At 34.2% G+C, this 20,126-nt stretch overlaps 2 protein-coding genes across 7 annotated transcripts in view; both read left to right on the plus strand.

Moving 5' to 3' along the window:
- Tomosyn (syntaxin-binding protein tomosyn) overlaps nt 1-20,126 on the plus strand; it is a 258,629-nt gene that overhangs the window by 206,339 nt on the left and 32,164 nt on the right. For all 6 annotated transcript variants that reach the window (XM_065367724.1, XM_065367722.1, XM_065367723.1 and 3 more), the window contains exons 6-12: nt 8,132-8,339; nt 9,377-9,455; nt 13,043-13,197; nt 13,806-14,097; nt 14,495-14,741; nt 15,573-15,689; nt 16,389-16,540. In XM_065367724.1, the coding sequence (XP_065223796.1) occupies nt 8,132-8,339; nt 9,377-9,455; nt 13,043-13,197; nt 13,806-14,097; nt 14,495-14,741; nt 15,573-15,689; nt 16,389-16,540 (1,250 nt within the window). The remainder of the gene's footprint in view (nt 1-8,131; nt 8,340-9,376; nt 9,456-13,042; nt 13,198-13,805; nt 14,098-14,494; nt 14,742-15,572; nt 15,690-16,388; nt 16,541-20,126) is intronic.
- LOC135846780 (uncharacterized) lies at nt 1,641-7,893 on the plus strand. Its single transcript, XM_065366062.1, has 2 exons — nt 1,641-2,873; nt 6,303-7,893. Exons 1-2 carry the CDS (start codon nt 1,842-1,844, stop codon nt 7,437-7,439), a joined length of 2,169 nt encoding a protein of 722 aa, XP_065222134.1. The 5' UTR covers nt 1,641-1,841; the 3' UTR covers nt 7,440-7,893.

Consider the following 20,126-nt stretch of genomic DNA (forward strand, 5'->3'; position numbering starts at 1 on the left):
AAGTTGGCCTTACTTACAAAATGGCGGCCATTTTGATTGACAGGTCAGCCGAAATCGCAGATTTTGCGTTTTAACATAGGACTTGCACAAACTTTTTCAAACTTTACAAAGGTAGATCGAAAGATCATGCAAAAATTTATCACCTGTCCAAATTTCAAGTGCTAAAGTGCGGTTTTCGATTTTTGGTGAATTTTTGAAAATCGAATTTAGGCCGAAAATGAGGGAAAAAATCAAAATTTTACCAAATTGACCAAGAAAGCTGAAATTTGGGATATACCCTATTTTCGACATGCCAAATCGATTGGAAACGGTTTCAACCCGTTTTGAGCAGTTCTGGAGCCTCCAGCAGATTTTTGAAACTCGAAATTCCCACAAAATTTCATCAAATTGGAGTTGTAAAGCTAAAATTCATTCTAAAAACTAGTTTCAATACGCTACGAAGTTGACTGCTGGTGAATTTCAAGTCTTTTTGGAGCCTCCAGCAACTTTTTTGAAAATTACTGGAGCCTCCAGTAGATTTTTGAAACTTGAAATTTCCCCAACATTAATTTATCGAATGGAGTTTGCAAGCTGAAATTTACTTCGCAGACTACATGGTGGTTTCAAATGGTTTTGAAGCTTCCAGCTACTTTTAGGAAATTTCAATTTTCCAAAAAAACGTCATACAACCTTTCAAAAAGTTGCTGGAGGCTCCAAAAAGACTTGAAATTCACCAGCAGTCAACTTCGTAGCGTATTGAAATTAGTGTGCAGAATGAATTTCGACTCTCCATCTTGGTTTGATAACATTTTGGGAAATTTCAAGTTTCAAAAATCTACTGGAGGCTCCAGTAATTTTCAAAAAAGTCGTTGAAGGCTCTAAAATGACTTGAAATCCACCAGAAGTCGTTTTCAGAGGGTGTTAAAATTGGAGTGTAGAGTAAATTTCAGCTTTCCATCTCCATTTGATGAAATTTTGTGAAAATTTAAAGTTTCAAAAATCTGCTGGAGGCTTCAGGAATTTTCAAAAAGTCACTGGAGCCTCCAAAACAACTTGAAATTCACCTGCAGTACTTCGTAGCGTATTGAAACTAGTTTTTAGAATGAATTTTAGCTTTACAACTCCAATTTGATGAAATTTTGTGGGAATTTCGAGTTTCAAAAATCTGCTGGAGGCTCCAGAACTGCTCAAAACGGGTTGAAACCGTTTCCAATCGATTTGGCATGTCGAAAATAGGGTATATCCCAAATTTCAGCTTTCTTGGTCAATTTGGTAAAATTTTGATTTTTTCTCTCATTTTCGGCCTAAATTCGATTTTCAAAAATTCACCAAAAATCGAAAACCGCACTTTAGCACTTGAAATTTGGACAGGTGATAAATTTTTGCATGATCTTTCGATCTACCTTTGTAAAGTTTGAAAAAGTTTGTGCAAGTCCTATGTTAAAACGCAAAATCTGCGATTTCGGCTGACCTGTCAATCAAAATGGCCGCCATTTTGTAAGTAAGGCCAACTTTTTTTTGGCAACTTTGCATTAAAATGTTCCTTAGGATGTCCCCTTTAAGAAAAATGTTGTCCCGGAGGATCGGCGGGGGGGTGCATCCAAAATTTGATCAAAATATCAAAAAATACCATAGAAATGTTTTTCTTCTAGGTCTGTACACTGAACGCATCCAGTCTCAAAATCTCCAACTCGGGTTATTCTCCTGAGATAATTTTTATGTCATTACCGATCAAGATAATACCCCTGCTAAGTAATTTCACCGTCAACACATCTCCAAAGTCTCAAAATAGAAACCTTTCCTCGCCAAAGTCACGTTAAAATGATCGAACTCGCTGTACCTCTAATAAATCCATCGCTTCGATGGTCGAACCAACACCTGCCCCGGCGCCAAGGCCCTCATTGGCGAAATTCAAGTCGCAATTCGACACAAAGTGGCTAGAGAACAAACCCGGTTTGGGAAAGCTATCCGATTACCAGTTGAATCGAACCATTGGCCAGGGTAAATTCGGTCGAGTTATGTTGGCTCACGTACTAAAGAGCAACCAAGTGGTCGCCATCAAGATCCTGCGTAAATCTGACATACTACGTTTGAAACAACTCAAACACGTTATCCAAGAGAAGAAAATCTTGCAATCGGCCAGGTACCCGTTTCTCGTGAGCTATCTGACGCATTTCAAAAACAACGGTCATCTATTTTTCGTGTTGGAATTCGTTGCAGGAGGAGACCTATTCACCATGATCAAACGTTACGGTCGCCTTAACGAATACGAATGTTCATTTTTCTCCGCTCAGATCGTACTCGCTTTCGAGTATCTTCATTACGTCGGCGTAATATTTCGCGATTTGAAGACCGAAAACGTGCTCATGGATTACAAAGGGTACCTGAAAATAACGGATTTCGGATTCGCCAAGAAGGTTGATCAAAGTACGACGTCGACGTTGTGCGGAACACCGGAGTATTTCGCTCCGGAGCTTATTCGTCAAGTTCCTTATTCGTACGAGCTGGATTGGTGGACTTTAGGTATTCTTATGTACGAACTTCTCGAAGGACATACGCCGTTTCGACATAAAGATTACAAAACTATGTTTAAAGATATCCTCAAAGGTAACGTTAACTATCCGAGTTATTTCAACTCGGATACGCTAGATATTATCAAACAGTTACTGAAAATCAATCCAAACGACAGATTAGCCACAGCTCCGGAAGTCATAAGTCATCGATATTTTAGAAAAATTCAATGGGATGCTTTATACTGGAAGCAAATAGATGCTCCTTTTCAACCATCGGTGAAAAAACAATCTGATGTGAGTAATTTTGATACTAATCATATCAAAGAAGAAGAGCTGGAGGAGCATGATGACGATATATATCCGGAAGAATTTAAAGATTTTTAGACCAGTAGGTATAATTTTTTGTTTGTCAATTTTTATAATACATATATACAGTGTTGGAAAAAAAACGTTTTTTTTGAAATAAAACAAAAAACAGTTTTTTTTGTATGTTTAAAACAAATCTTTTGTTTTAAACCCAAATTCAAGTGTAAAATTTGACCTGTTTTAAACGTGTTTTAAACGTTTTAAAAACACGTTTAAAACAAAAAATTTTGTTTTTTTCAAGTGTAAATGTGGTTTCGGATTCAATTTTTTTGTTTTTTTTTTCAGACTTTTTTGGTACTCCATAACTTTGTTTGATTTCATTGTTCTTGTTCAATCAAAAAATGTAAATAAAATTCAAAAAGTATATTGCCTTCAGGTTTAGGTACCTATGGATTATGAATTTTGCATAATCTATATAGATTATGGAATGTTGAATTTTTTTATTACAAAAAAATAATGTAAAATAAGTTTTTGAAAATCCGGCTGTGTTTTTACCAGATTGTACCTAAGCAGATAAAAATTGAAAATCCATAATCTACTGGGGTAGTAGATTATAGGAATGGATTTTAGATTTTACTTCATCAGAAATGAACTGTCAATCCAGCTGCAGTCCCAGAATTCAGATTATGGATTCTTGTAAAATCCATAGTTTAGATAATGGACTATTGTAAAATCCGTGTAAAAAAAACATAAATTTTTTTTTTTGATAATTCTATGGTCGAAAATCTTGAAATAATTGAAGAAAAAAACAAAAAAAACGAGGTCTCAAAAAAAACAAGTTTTAAATAGAAATTATGTTTTAAACAACAATGTTTTTTTCTCGGCATTTAAAATAGCTGTTTTAAACAATGTTTTAAACAATCGAGTTTTAAACAACCAACACTGCTGCAACTTGAAGGCTACCCCCGCAAGAGGTCAGTAACCTTTACAGATACAGGTTTTTCGGCGGTATCGTCGAAATGAAGGGTCTGAAAGGAAAAAAAGTGATTGAACTAAAATTTTTCCATGTCAAATTTCCTATAAACATGAGCAGTTCTGTTAAAATATATTTTTCGATTTTTGGTGAATTTTTATAAAAATCAAATTTATGCCAAAAATAAGAAAAAAATCAAAATTTTACCAAATTGAGCTATAAAGCTGAAATTTGGAACATCCTTTATTTTCGACTCGCCAAATCGATTGGAAACGATTTCAAATCGTTTTGAGCAGTTCTGGAGCCTCCAGCAGATTTTTGAAACTCGAAATTTCCGCAAAACTTCATCAAATGAAGTTGGAAAGTGGAAATTCACGCAGCAATCCAATTTAAACACGTTATTAAGTCGGCTGTTGGTGGGATTCAGTCATTTTGTGGTCACAAGCAACTTTTTGAAAATTCTTGGAGCCTCCAATGGTTTTTTGAAACTTGAAATTTCCACAAAATTTCATCGAAAGCAGTTAGAAAGCTAAAATTTATTCTGTAAACTTATTTCAATACGCTAGGGAGTCGACTGCAAGCAGATTTCAAGTCGTTTTGGAGCCTCCAGCGACTTTTTGTAAATTACCGGAGACTCCAGCAGATTTTTCAATGCTTGAAATTTCCATAAAATTTTACCAAACAGAGATGCCCCATTTTTGACACTATTCTGAGGTGGATCGGAGGCAGTTTCAATTTGTTTTGGAATCTCCAGCAGATTTTTAGAAACTTCTGTTTTTCAAAAAATGCCACAAAGTCTATCCGAATCAACTTTTGGCTTTCCAACTCCATTTGATGAAATTTTGTAGAAACTTTCAAAAATTTATTGAAGGCTCCAGTAATTTCCAAAAACTCGCTGAAGGCTCCAAAACAACTCGAAATCTACTTACAGTCGACTCCTTAGCGTGTTGAAATTAGTTTACATACAAAATTAATTTTAGCTTTCCAACTGCTTTTGTAAAAATTTCAAGTTTAAAAAATGTGCTGGAGGCTCCAGAACTGCTCAAAACGGTTTGAAATTGTTTCCAATCGATTTGGATAGTCAAAAATAGGGTAGGTATGTCCCAAACAGCTTTATAACTCAATTTGGTAAAATTTTGTTTTTTTTCTCATTTTTAGCCTAAATTTGATTTTCAAAAATTCACCAAAAATCGAAAAATATATTTTAACAGAACTGCTCATGCTTATATGTAGGAAATTTGACGAAGAATAATTTTAGTTCAATCACTTTTTTCCCTCTGGGCCTTCATTATTCGGCGATATAGCCGAAAAAAGTAGACTGACAAAGGTTAATGACCGCTTGCGGGGGGGGGTAGCAGACAAGCTGCAGTGTGCAACTTTGGTCAAAATATTTTCGAGTCTATCGTGAATCAAGTTCACGTTTTAAATTGTCAATTTTCATTTTTAAAACAATTTTCAAAAAATTGACAACTTTACCCCCTTCTTACTAAGGGTGAAATCGCCATTTTGGAAAAAGATGAATTGGTCATGCTGATAGCAAATTAAGCGTAGAACCATTTTTGTTCGAACATTTTTCCTCTCGGACCCTGTATCTCTAAAGGTTAATGACCTCTTTCGGGGGGTAGCCTTCAAGTTGCGGGGTGCAACTTTTGATGGGTTGTTTTAGAGACCAATCTGAACAAATAATGTGAAATTCAGCTTTCCCACAATTTTTTCGAGGTTTGACTAAAAATTTAGCTGAAATGACTGGACTTTTTGTGTAAAGAAGATTACTTTTCTGCTTCAAAATAATTTGGAAGCATTTTTTGATTGAAAAAAAAAAAAAAAAAAAACTAGGTACGTATTATTTGTATGTCTGTGTTTTTAAATTCGGAATAATACTCGAAGTATCTATTCCTTCAATGTGCGTTGTACTCCTTCCTAAAAATAAAATAAATACGTGAAATTCTTTTGTTTGAGTCACTTTAACGAATAAAAATCAGCCTTGGAAATGGCGAAATGAATAAAATATCTGACGTATAATCGCATATATGTAGTATATCATAAAATATGCAAGATTTCAAAAAACTCTGACACATCCTCGGTTAGGCAATTTTGATACTAGTATTTTCAATCATAGTAGGCGTGCTCTTATTATGATTTAACTTCTATAAACTTTTCTATTAAGGATGTCTGTTTTGAAATGGGAATTTCTCCTGTAATAAAATTTACCTACTCTCAAAGTTCTATTTTTATTCGTCGACACGAGAGAGGTCCAATATGAAAAATTTAGTCAACTCTGTTAATTCGCCATCCGCGAAAAGAAACGCAGAATTTTTACACTCGATCAGTTCACTTGATTTTTTTTCTCTTTGGATAGCAAAAATATACCTAAGTATGCATCGCAACGATGTAAAAAATAAAGCTTTCCGCGAATGCAATTCTAACCTGAGGGAGAGTACTCGTATCTCAGGTTGTGATGCGATTACTACGTAATTTGTTAAATCGCTTAACATTATTTCCTGGCAAAAGCAACAAGTACCTACGTATAGTCAAACATGTTGTCATTTTTCACCAACTTGGTTCGTAAAGTATTAAAAAAATTCAAATCTTTTTTCGGTTACCATGAAGAACCGGAGGATAAACGTCAACGCATCGAGTTACAGTCGCAAAAGATCGAAACTTTTTTGCAGCAATCTAAAACGACGTTTCAAGAAAAATGGAAAAAGAACGAAAAAAGCAACGTTACCATGTCAGATTTCATCTTGGTGAGGACCTTGGGCGAAGGTAAATTCGGACGAGTGATGTTGATCAGAGATAAACGATCCGAAATACCAACTTATTTAGCTTTGAAAGTAATGAACAAGAGGACAATTTTGCTCAGATGTACCGTAGCTTGCGTACTTTTCGAGAAACGTATCCTGCAATCGTGTCAACATCCTTTCGTCGTCCAGTACAAACATCATTTTAAAGATAACGCTAATTTATACCTGGTGTTGGAATACGTCGGAGGAGGCGATCTCTACGTTCATATTCGAAGATCGATACGATTCAACGATGCTCTGGTTCGTTTCTACGCCGCTCAGTTGATTCTTGCTTTGGAGTATCTGCATTATATGGGCGTCGTTCACCGTGACTTGAAACCCGAGAATATAATGGTCGGTGAGAATGGATACCTTAAGGTGACCGATTTCGGCTTCTCGAAGTATATCGGTAATGGATTGACGAGCACCAAGTGTGGCACTAGAGCTTACATGGCTCCCGAGATATTATCTTTCAAAAGGATATTTTATTCGTTTAACGTCGACTGGTGGCCGATAGGAGTGTTAATTTACGAAATGTCTGTCGGTAGGATACCTTTCGAAGCTTCTAATAATCTCGAGCTTTTGTACAGAATCAAGAAGCACGATATTAGGTATCCTTCGTATTTGAAAAAATGCACCAAAGAAATCGTTCAAAAATTGTTAACGTATAAAATAGCCAGTCGACTGGTGCTGGCTAAGGATATCAAAATGCATAGTTATTTCGAGGAGATCAATTGGGTAGCGTTATTCGAACGTAAAGTAGAACCTCCTTTCGTACCTACGGTTCGAAGCTCTATGGATACGAGTAATTTTGAACATTTCCAAGAGGAAAGAATCGAAGAATGGCAAGAAGATATTTACGAAGAAGAGTTTAAAGATTTTTGATGCGTTGGTCTGTCATATCTATTTTTAATTCGTTGCTATTTCTATTGCTCTCTTTTATAAAAAAAAAAATGTTACTGTACGAATAACTCGTAAAACTAATTTAATCTATTCCACAACTCGACGATCCTACCTATCACTTGTATGTATCCATTAAGTAAATTCAGCTACCAATAACGAGAAAATTCTTTACAAATTTCTCTCTATAAAAAGCTACACTCTGCGATGATTGACGCTGCTTGTTGAAAAATACCTTACTTGCTTGTCCGACTCGCGATCAGTGGAACTTGGTGAAATACCTCGAATCGAATTCGTATAGAAAGGCTTTTATTTGAATACTCGAAAAAAAAGTTATACGCCTACGATAACTTAATTTACAAAATTGGAAACTATTTTTGGGTCAAATATCGCAGAAATTTTACCCTCTGTTGCGAAAAAAAATATACGCCTACGATTAAACGCCATTTTTCACGTTTAGTAGGTATATTTTTAAAACGATGAAAATCTTGGGTAAATATTCAAATAACGTACAGCTTAAGCTGCGTTGTTCACGATTCATCAAACACGAATGGTTCTTTTTTTGGGAACCAATTATCGATATAATTTCTCTTCAATTTTTTTTTCTCTATGAAATGTTTGAAGTTTTGATTCGAAGAACTGGTTATATTTTTATGATTTTTTTGTTTATGTTGCAGTTACTGATCGGTTATGAAACTGGCCAAGTTGTGTTATGGAATTTAAGAACAAAAAAGGCTGAATTAAGGTGGCAGAGTACCGAAGCCCTTAAGTCAATTACGTGGCATTACGAAGGCAAACAATTCATGTGTGCTCATGTCGACGGTACGCTTACCACGTGGAATCTGCGGCCGCAAGATAAACCATCTAGTGTTATTGCTCCTCATTGTAAGTTGATTTTGTTGCACTTTTTACTTCATCGTGTATTTTTAATATTTAAAAAACCGAAAAACTTCGAAAATCAGCTAAAAACACTCGTGTTTGTGTTACCAAAAAATGATGAAAATTTTCGGTCAACGCGTCGGTCGAATTGAAACAGCGTAAATATTTCAAAGAATAACTCGCGGTTGTTTGATTCTTTTACACGCGTACAAAAAATACGTAAAATAAAATCGCCGCTGAAATTTGAAAAATACACCTTGTGTCAACCCGATTTTATTTTTTGTTTGGAGGAAATAACCGATATAAAGGAAATGATACCTTGTATTTGGAAAAATGAGAATATATTTCCGTTGTAACATTCGCTAAGGCAATGAAAAAAACCACTTTTGGAGTAAAATGGCCATTCGAATGTGGTTCGATGTGTATTTTTTTCCCATGTTGGTATTTTTTTTACGCTGGAAGGAAATATATAATATTTTTTCCATAAGGAGAATAATTTTTGAAATTTTAGAGCGAATGGGGGAATAGGAATCGTAACGATTTGGTAACGTAAAATGTAACAAAAAAAAAAAATTACTTTGGGAAAATACGTACATTTGCACCTTTATGTAATTGTGAAAAAAATCATGCTGTATTTAAATAACGATATCGTGAATATTGTGTACAACGCTTCGTGGCTAATTAGGATGTGCGTAAATGCGTAGACAACCCTCTATACACAAATATTCAGATATAATTTGCTCACGCTGACTTATTTAAGGGCGAAAATTCAATGTATTGATTTTTTTGTACAGCCTACTCTGTACGTACCAAATTACGTCGGGGAAAATTTTCAAATTTTCATAAATAATTTAACACGCATGGAATTCTATGAAATTTTTTTGATTATCTACAGCGATATTGTCGTATTTGAAAATGTATTGTAAGATTCGAGCTTGTCATTTTCTCGAGATGGTTTCGATGTTATAGAATCTGTTATGGTTTTTTTTGATAAATTTTTTGAATGTGATCCCTTGACTAACCGAGGCTTAATTCTTTTACAGCTAAAATCAACAAAGATGGTAAAGTGGATCCAGCATGCAAACCTATTCAAAAAGTTGAATGGAAGACGTCAAAGACTGGGTAAGTCTGTTTACCTAATTGTATTGTACCTGCATTTACATACATTCTTACTAGAGGGCAAATTGGCGTTTTTAGACCGTCATTATTTTGTGAGAAAGAAGATCTTCCCAAATTATACAATGTAGATACTTGATGATTTTTTGAGCTTTTCTGAGCTTTTTCTTTTTTGCTCTCTGTTTCAAGTTTTTTTTTTTCATTCTCAACTTTTTTAACTTACTTATGGGACTTTTTTGGTAAAATTGTTGAAAACTTTTTTCATTTGCGTTTATTGTGAATTTCTTGGCATTTCTTAAAATTTTCAGATCGTCTTTGCGTATTTGTATCAGAAAAATTTAGCAGTTTTCGATATTTTTAAACGTTTTTTTAGGTATTTAACTAACAATAAGTAAGCAACACTGTTTTCTCGATTAAACGTTTTTCTATTTTTGAAATTTTTTTAGACACAATCATTTCACTGTTTTCAACTTTTTTTGGTAATTTGCAATTTTTTCAAAATCTAGATACCTATTTTATTCAGTTTTTAAATGTTTTTTTTTTTTTTGATTTAGTGTTTTTATTGCTATAGGAATTTACTTGGTCTTCTGTTTTCAAGATATCACTTACGCGTCATAAAAAATTACAATTTTTGGTTTTGTGCCCAAAAGTTTTTCCATTTTAACTTTCAAGTATTTTTGTTCGTTTTACTAATATTTTTTCAAATTTCTGCTAGTTTTTTTTTTGTGATTTGTTTTTAGAAAATGAAATGTTTCAATTTCCAATACATTTTCATTTTTTTTACAGTTTCTCTGTGTTAAATATTTTTTTATTGCTATTGCATAGTCTTGTTTGCTGCCAGAAACAGCAAAAAGACTAGTGTTTTGTGATACCTAATAGCGAAAAATCTCGTTAAAAAAAAGTCAAAATGCTAAAAATTCTCGCTTTTTTGCAAAAAAATCCGGAAGTTTTTTTTTATCCAACAATTACCCAAAAGTTTTCCTTTTCTCATAAAAATTAATAGAAAATAAAAATTCTGCTTTCAGATAAAATTTTTCAGGTTTTCTTTTTGTTTCAAAAATTTTTAATAAGCATCATTTTTTTGATAGAAAATTGCTTTTAAAAAAACCGTCCTTTTGCTGCAAAATTGTCAGTCTTGCTTTCTGAAAAAAAAACGGCAAAACGTCTCGCTAATTGTCAAAATTATCGAAACGTTTCGTTTTTTTGGCAAAAATTTGCTAAAAATTGTTGCTTTTTTGCCGAAAATTTCAAATTCTACTTTTTTGCAAAAAAATTCGAAGTAGTCTCACTTTTTTACAAAAATTACGAAAAGTCTCTCTCTCTCTATTCTGCCAATAATTGCCAAAAACGTCTGGCTTTTTGCTAAAATAGATTTTTTCCAAACATTTTCATTTTTTTTTAGCTTAAAAACTGTCAGTAAGGTAAGGAAAATGAATTTTCTCCTTTTGCTAAAATTGTCAACGTCTCGCTCGATTATTGCTACTTTTGTCAAAATTTTTCAAAAGTAGTGTTCTGGCGATAAATTGTTAAAAGCTCGAGAAATTTCCAGAAATTGCTCTAGTCCTCTAGTCTCACTTATTTACTAAAATCCACCCAAAAAAACTGTCTTTGTTAAAATAATTAATTTTACTTTTTTTCAAAAATAGCCAAAAATTCTAATTTCAATTGCGAAATAACTCTTTTGGCAAAAATTGACCAAAATTCTCGCTTTTTACCAAATTGCTAATAAAAATCTCACTTTTTTCCTAAAAATGCTAAAAATTGCTCGTAGTCTATTTTTTTGCTAAATTGCTAAGAAGGTTTCACTTTTTTCTAAAAATTGTTCAAAAATCTCACCTTTTTGGCAATTTTCCAAAAAAGCTCTGCCTTATGCTAAAATTGTCAAAATCTTGGTTTTTTGCCAAAAATTGCCAAAAGTTGTCAAAAAGGCTTATTTCATTACTTAAAGGTTGCGAAATAGTCTCACCGTTTTGACAATAATTGCCAGAGTCTTGATCGAGTTTTTTGGGGCGATTTTTATTCTGCATTCAAATGTTTTGCTCTCGTTTGTAACTTTTTTTGGGTTACTTTTTCAAACGCTTGGTTCCTACAGTTATTATTATTATTATTTTTTGAAAAAATTGAACAAGAGTCCTGACATAAATAGGTTTATTTTCTTAACGTTTGGATTTAAAATGTAGGTTTTCTTCTCATTTAAAATTTTTCCTGCAGATAATAAATTGGACGTAGTTTTTATTTCAAAATATTTTCTTCATCATAAAAACTCGATTTTTAGAAAAATCCAACATTTCTTTGAAAGAACTGACAACTTGACAAGGGAACCTCTTGAGGTGTCACCCTCCGATGTGAACGGGACTGCGATTTTTGGAAAGAGCGTAGTCTAAAACCCTCAAAACCAAATTTTCAGCTGCCCAAGTTCATTTTTCGATTTTTGGCGAATTTTTGAAAATTCAAAATTGACTGTTTTTGGCGATTTATCCTTTTTTTTAAAAAAAGTACGTACTTGATCAGTAAAAATGGTCGAAATAAGTCCCAAAACTAATAGATATTAATTACCCAAATCCAAATTTTACCATTTCCAGCCATTCTGGAGCCTACAGCGCGATTTTTCAATTTCTCCAGAATTTTGAATTTGCTCCAGAAAGCGTGAATATGAAGTTGGGCAGCTAAAAATCGCATTGTATATTACACTCGACCTGTTTAATGAGTTTATCCACATTTGAGCCGAATTTGAGAGTGACACCTGACACCTCAAGAGTGGTTTTTTGACCAACTTTTTTCAAAACTAAAAAATCCAAAAAATCAAAAGATGACCGTTTATGAGGAAATTTTTGAAATTCGAGTGAATCGCTGTATTGTGTCCGTAACTAACCCCCCCCCCCCAATCAAAAGTTTACAATTTCCAGCCATTCTGGAGCCTCCAGCGGGATTTTTAATTTCTCCAGAATTTTGAATTTGCTTCAGAAGGTATGAATATGAAGTTGGGCAGCTAAAAATCGAGTTGTATATTACACTCGACCTGTTTAATGAGTTTATCCACATTTGAGCCGAATTTGAGAGTGAAACCTCAAGAGTGGTTTTTTGAGGTGTCACTCTCGCTCTAAAACGGCTGGAAATGGTAGAATTTGCACTCCGAGGGTTAGTTCTTGAAGAAATACAGCGATTCGCACAATCGCAGTGGCAATAGGCATACGCCTCACCCTGTAGGGTAACACAAAAATGTGATTTCCAATGTCCTGTAAAGGATAAGGAACCACGACGACGCACAAACAAAAATTTCCTCACAAACGGTTATCTTTTGAATTTTTGGATTTTTTAATTTTGATAAAAGCTGGTTAAAAACCCACTCTTGGTGCCAATTTTTCATTTCTTGACTCAAAAATGTTCAACATCCTTGAATCTTTTCTTTTGATTTAAAAATATCTTGATTGCGTAATACTACCATGAAACTCTTTGTTGCGAGAATTCCAAAATTGCGCAAGGTCCCCAGGCAGAAAACAGGATGGTCTAAAACGTTTCAAAGATGCTCTTGTAAATGGTGTTATCATTCTGAAAACCTGTTACTTACCTAACAATATCGTTTCAATTTTTAGGGACGCTTTCATCATATTCTCAGGCGGAACTACATACGATACAGCCAGCCGAATGCCTAGTTTAACCGTTATGCATGGTAAATCGACTACAGTGTTAGAGATGGAGCATAATATCGTGGATTTTATTACGCTTTGCGAAAGCCCATATGTTACTGGTAAGTACGAAATTCAATATAATCATCAATGAGTAAAAAAAAAATTGCTCTGGAATTTGCGCTTGAGGAGAACCTATACATATAAAAAAAAGATGCAAATGATGCTGCACCTACTACCTACGTGTGCCCATGACAATCTTTTCAATAGCAAAATTACTGGTGGTCGATGGGATATTAAGGAAGATCGTAAAACCAGTCGTTAACTCTTACAATCTTAATATTTTTTATTAGTCGAAGTGGGTGAGGTGGTATACGTATCGTCCACGTGAAAGGTAAAAAAAAAAAAATCGATCTTGTAAAATAATCAAAATTACCGGCGGAGTAGACGATAAAAAGGGCGAGGGAGCGTTGAAAAATAGCCACGAGGTAAAAGTTTTATTTACGAGTACGTTGGTAAGGTACCTGTGAGTTGGCCAAGCGAAGCGTGAATTCGCAGGCCCAAGTTGGGCGAGCTTATATTAAAAAAATTTTCATTTCGAAGTTTTTATGCGTTGTAAAAAGCTCGAAGCTTGATGGTGTTAATTTTATAGCGATTGTAAAAAGTTACTTAGGTATATACATTCGACGACTGTAGTGAGGTGTTTTTTTTTTGCTCTATCGTTTTCCAGATATACAAGAACCTTACGCCATTGTAATTCTACTACAGTACGATTTGGTTCTGATTGACGTACAAACCTTGGGCTTTCCTTCGTTCGAGAATCCGTACCCGATGGATATACACGAATCTCCGGTCACCTGTTGTTCGTATTTTGCTGACTGCCCTTCGGATATTATTCCGGCGTTTTATTCGGTTGGTAGAGCTACTCAGAAGAGATCCGGATTCAGCGATAAAGATTGGCCTATTGCTGGTGGTGAATGGTCTCCTACGTCGTGCAGTTACAACGAAATCATCATCACTGGGTAAGGATCCGATTGAATTGGATATTGGAATGGTTTTGGGCTAAATTTATAGCTGTGAAAGGAAAAGTCGAGAAGTAAAACTTAGTTCGATTCGTGGTACTCGTAGCTTTAGTTGGTGATTTTATTGAAATAGGTTAAATTCTAAGCAAGAACTGTGTACCTACTTTTCATTCTGAGAAACTGGGAGGAGTAAAAAGAACTCATATTGGACTAATTTAGTCATTTCCATCTTACTTGAGATAGTTTTTGAAAAAGACATCTCCTCGTAGAAATATTTAATTCGAATCGACTTCTCTTCTTCATACAAAACGAACCATATAATTTACTTGTATCAAAAGAGTATGCGAATTGGAAGACTATTTCATCGCTAATACTTGTATTTTTGTTCAATTTGCAGACACGCCGATGGTAGCATTAAATTCTGGGACGCGAGTGCCGGAACATTACAAGTGCTGTATAAATTAAAGACTGCCAAAATATTCGAAAAGCCGCAATCGCGTAGTATCGATGGCAACGAAGTAGATCCTTTTTCTATTCAATTAATTTCTCTATGCCCGGAAAGCCGGAAATTAGCCATCGCTGGTGCCTCATCATATGTAATATTGTTCAAATTTAGAAAATTGGAGTCTACCTCCGAAGTATCAGTAAGTAAACGATAACGACCCAGCTACTCTACCATTAAGATTATACATGCTTATTTTTTCTTCGGCGAAAATGTGACTTTTGGAGCGAGTCCAATATTGTACAAAAGAGGGAAAAGGTTCGCTGTTCGCTTTTCCGACGAGTCTTTCGTCTCGTTTATTCAACTTTTCTCGTCGAGGAAAACCGACAAACGTTGCTAATGATTTAAAACCCGGTACCTTTGAGAGAGCAAAATTTATCGCCGCGCCTCGTCGTCGATGTTTATTAAAATAAGAAAAATAAGCGAACTTAATTTAGGTACTTTGAAATTATTATACTCTTGTACTATACCTTTGATGTTTTTCGTTGATTTTTAATAATAAAAATTTTCAAACGTAACGTATACCTGAGGTACCTATATAGAACGGCAACCTGTTTTATACACAAACGCCGACGACTTTCTCTCGATATAATTATATTTTAATGCAATTTCATCTCGCTGTATAATTTCCAGAAAAGATGGAGGCGCTTTATGAGAATAATCGACTACGAGGCCGAGGCGAGCGAGCTTTTCTTTCGCTTTAATTGTATTCCTCGTAGTATTGCGTTTTGCCAGAGTTATTCGATTCCATTACGAGATACTTTTGTTTCGCTAGATTTTCGACTATTGTGTATTTTTCTTTTTTTTTTCTCGCATGAAATGGCGCGCGCCTCTCGGAGACGTGGAAATTGATCTGCTTCTTAAAAGACGCTGGTACCAGTGTCGTTGAAATATGGCGTTTAATTAAATTTTTAACCCGAGTAGAGAATTTATACACGTGTGTAATGGTACTTTGATGTTCTCGTGTGTGCAGGTTTTAGAAATACCCACGCTTTCATGTACCGATGTCGAACCCGATTGCTCGCCCGATTTCGATTTCCCTCCCAGAGGAAGTATAACGAAGAACGAATCTGAAAGTTCCGAGAAAAAGGTAAGTTTCGGTGTGTTTGAAGTTAATGTATGACGAAGGCGGGGAAGGAGGGAGTGGAAATGAGAAATTTTTCATCAGAAATACAATTTTTATTGTTTTCATAAAGTTGAAAAGATTTTTTAGCTATTTTGTTTCTCGAATTGGCTACACTGTTTTAAAATTTTTTGTTAGAACGTAGTCACGTGATTGATTTGAAAATAAATTGGTTTTGCCCCAAAAATAATGTTGAAATGTTCTGTTTTGAAAAAATATTCAAAGCGAAAATTGCACTTTTTATCTATTTTTTATTGTTTTTTAATTGGCCACACTGCAAACGACTCTCTTTGTTTGATAAAAAATAATTTAAAATGTCTAAATAAATATGACATATGACGCTGGTTCTCAGCCATTTTAATTTTATTTGTACTTCTTGAATTTCTTCATTTTCATTATTCAGCAATTTTTTCGTTCTCATATTGGTCACACTGTTGATGAAATTCATTTTTAAGCAAACATCACCTTGTGACATATCAAAATCAGATGAAATTTCGCGCTGATTTCGAATACAGCAATGATAATTTCATTTGAGTAATGTCAGAAAAAATAGACCTCAAATGAGCTATAAGGGTCTACATTTTTTTAAAAACTATTCTGAATGTGGTTTGAATCTCTAGTGCCGGTAATAATCGAGGCAATTTTTTTAATTGTTCTGTCATACAGGTTATCGAATCGACGTTTCCAGTAAAAGTGAAATCAGCCCCTCAGAAAAAGCCTCCCGGATTCCAAGCCCATTTAGTATGCTTAACTGCCTTCGCTCCTACCGAGCCAGTTTTTCAGATGACCTCGTTAGCTTTAAATTCATCATACGGATTGTAAGTACTGCTCACCTGTATATTATTTTTCTATTTTTATTTTTCGTTCCCTTCGCTCTCGAATAATAATATAAAAGAGAGAAACAAAGCAAAAAAAAACTGGGAAAACTCGCATATGTGCGCAATATTGAATGTCGAGAGGTTGAAAGAATGATTCCAAAGCTCTCGTGTAAATATATGTGTAGTACATCGAGGTGCGGACGCAAATGTGAGCAACTGGTGGTTGAATTGTTACGAAGTGTACTTACGTTAGCGCGTAAAATATTTGAGAGTACTCCAAATAGTATATAGAGATACATATACAATATTCTGTAGCAGTGCGCTCTTGTTCACGCTAGTTTGCCAAAAACACGCGAATTTTATAAACAGGGAATGTTCCATGCTTGTGGGATTGGGAAACTGGAGATATTTTCAAGTTGCATTTACTGGGTATTTTAGCGGATAAACGAATAGCAGAAAAAATAACGAGTATTTAAAAAAAAAAAAAAAAAAAAAAAAAAAAAAGTGTAGAATGTGGTTTAAATTTAGGACGCTAGTCTCCGAATTAAAAGTTAAAAAATGGTGGATTAGAATTTCCACAATTATCTGACAGAAGCACGAAGAACGATTTTGGTGACACATAATAATATTAACCCCCCCCCCCCTTTCCTTTCAAAAATAATTTTTCCAGGTACTGCATGGGAAATAATTTTGAAAATTTTGTCGTTTTTTCTTGATAGTAAATTCAATTTGTTTTTAATTTTCTCTATATCGTTAGTTCACGTTTACTAAATTTCAACCAGTTTTTGGAAATTTTAAAAAATCACGTTTTTACTCTTTTTTATTAGGTACTTATGTACTTACTTTTTAGGGTGGATCACGAAAAAAAAGTTGTGGAAATTTTGATCAAAGTCAGTAACGACCTTCACTTTGAGTTGAAAATATCTCAAAAATTTTTTAGCTCTGGATGTGCTCTTGGAGAAGAGATATGGCCCTTCAAAGAGGGTGAATTTTCGAAGAAAATCGTGTTTTTTCGCTCTAGCCCGTAGTCCCTCTTCAAACAGTTTTAGAATAAATTGTCCAGTTTCAAAATCGCTCATTTTTTTGGGAAAAACTCGTGATTTGAAAATGCTTTCTTCTCAAATATTTCGTATTAATTAAGCCAAAACATCTGAAGGTATCATTTTTGAAGCTGGAAAAATATTTTGGAATACAGTGGTGCCAATTTTTTGACCAATATTGTCAATTTCAAAAAGCCGAAAATGTTTGCCAAGTTTTTGGCTGTTTTTTCGACTTTTTTCAAATTAGCAATAATGATGAAAAAATTGGCACCACTGCTTCCCAAAATATTTCCTCAATTCGAGAAAAAAATCTTTTGATGTTTTGGCTCGATTAATGCAAAATATTTGAGAAGAATTTATTTGGAGAAGTTTTGAAATTTCAAAAAATCTGTTTCAAGGTCAACATTTGAACTTTTTTGTGAATTGTAATTTTTTTTGAGTAAAATGAACCTGTGTGAATCCTTTTATTTGACTCACACACCTCAACAACTTCTAGTTTTGAGCAATTCTGCAGTCTCCAAGGATTTTAAAATTTTCTCGAAGAGTTTCATATCGCTCTAGATGGGTCAAAAGTGAACTTTAGGAGCTAAACTTTTGGAGGGTGCTTCCTGGCTACCCTTTCAATCGTTTTAGGTGGTTATCGTTAAATTCCAGGAGTGTTTGTTCGAAAGTAAATTTTTGATCTTCCTGTTTGTAAATACCCGAAAAAGAGTAAAAAATTAAATTTTTCAAAAAAGTATACAACGAGATATTTTTTGGACAAGATATCGTCTTGATGTGTCTAAAAGACCATCCGACTCGAAAACAATCCTAATTTGATCTTTTTAGAGCCTCCAGCAAGTTTTCCAAATTTCTCCAGAAATTCCAAATCGCTTTGGAAGAGTCAAAACTGAACTTTGGAACCTTTAACTTTGGTCGGTGCTGTTTGGGCACCCTTTCTACCGTATTCGTTGTATACAGTATGACACAAAAGTAGTGCTCGGTGGCTTTTATGTGAAAAGAGCTAGAGCTAGAGAGATGAATGAAGCAGCGTTGAGTAGAGGGCTTTCAAAAACAGCCTCGAAAATTTCAGGCCCATGCACAGGGTGTCCACAAATTGAAAAACCGGTTTGGTCAAAAAATTCAAACTGGTTTTTATTGGTGCAATGTATTCTACACACTAAGGCGACAAAAACGTGATATGAATTTTTTGAAACCGGTTCATTAATTTGCAACCAGTTGGCAAAAAATACCCAAAAATTGTAGATAGAGAAAAAAGCTAGAAACAAAAGTTGTAGAGCTTGAAACTAATCACATTTTGAAACCAGCTCATTGGTTCGCATTTAGCAACCAGTTTTTGACAATCACCTAAAAATTGGAGATGGAGAAAAAAGCTTGAAACTAAAGTATGTATTGTAGAACGTATAAAAAATCGAACCATTTTCGCTGATCGGATTTTGAAACCGGTTCATCAATTTGCAACCAGTTATCAAAAAATACCTAAAAATTGGAAATTGAGAAAAAAGCTTGAAACAAAAGTTGTAGAGCGTGAAAAATTACACAATTCTGTACAATCACATTTTGAAACCAGTTCATTTGTTTGCATTTAGCAACCAGTTTTCTCAATTACCTGAAAATTAATGATAGAGAAAAAAGCTTGAAACAATAGTTGTAGAAAATGAAAAATTGAACCATTTTCGCTGATCTAGTTTTGAAAATGGCTGATTATTAATTTGCTTATGTTTCAAACTTTTTTCTCCATCTCCAATTTTTAGGTGATTGTCAGAAACCGGTTGCTAAATGTGAACCAATGAACCGGTTTCAAAAAATTCATATCACGTTTTTGTCGCCTTAGTGTGTAGAATACATTACACCAATAAAAACCAGTTTGAATTTTTTGACCAAACCGGTTTTTCAACTTGTGGACACCCTGTGCATGGGCCTGATATTTTCAAGGCCGCTTTTGAAAGCCCTTATTTTGTCCTACTCAACGCTGCTTCATTCATCTCGCTAGCTCTTTCCACTTGAAATAAAAGCCACTGAGCACTACTTTTGTGTCATACTGTATATCTTCTTCGATTTTTTTTTCCTTTTTTTTCTAAAATTTACAAATTGGTTAGCATTTTAATTTTGAATATTATTGGCCTTCCTGAAATTTTGCGATGACCGCCCAAAACGGTGGAGATTTCTGACTTTTCTAAGCGATTTGAAATTTCTGGAGAAAATTGAAAAATCGTTGAAGGCTCCAGAATGGCCCAAAAGTAGTGATAGTTGATGTGTTGGAGTTGAATTGAAGGAATTATTCACATTGGTTCACTTCACTCCAAAAAATTTTACATATTTTCATTTTTTTTAAAAAATGTTTTTTCAGCTTTTTTGAATTTTTAAAAATTTACTAAAAATCCAAAAATCATCTTCAAAGTCTGAAATTTTGGTTATTGTGGTTTTAGGGCATGCTCTTTCGATATTGTTTTGCTTCGTCCAAATTGGGGTGTGTGAATTCAAAAGATTCCCTTGTGAGAGAACTACGCTAGTTTTTTTTTTTTTTTTTTTTTTGGTAGGTAATT

Source organism: Planococcus citri, chromosome 5 (assembly GCF_950023065.1).
Source record: "Planococcus citri chromosome 5, ihPlaCitr1.1, whole genome shotgun sequence".
NCBI lineage: Eukaryota > Metazoa > Arthropoda > Insecta > Hemiptera > Pseudococcidae > Planococcus > Planococcus citri.

Bases quoted from the DNA above. Each gene is read 5' to 3' on its own strand.
- LOC135846780 (XM_065366062.1), top strand. From the start codon at position 1,842: ATGGTCGAACCAACACCTGCCCCGGCGCCAAGGCCCTCATTGGCGAAA. The intron at 2,874-6,302 runs TAGACCAGTAGG...ACCTACGTATAG, and splicing joins CGGAAGAATTTAAAGATTTT to TCAAACATGTTGTCATTTTT.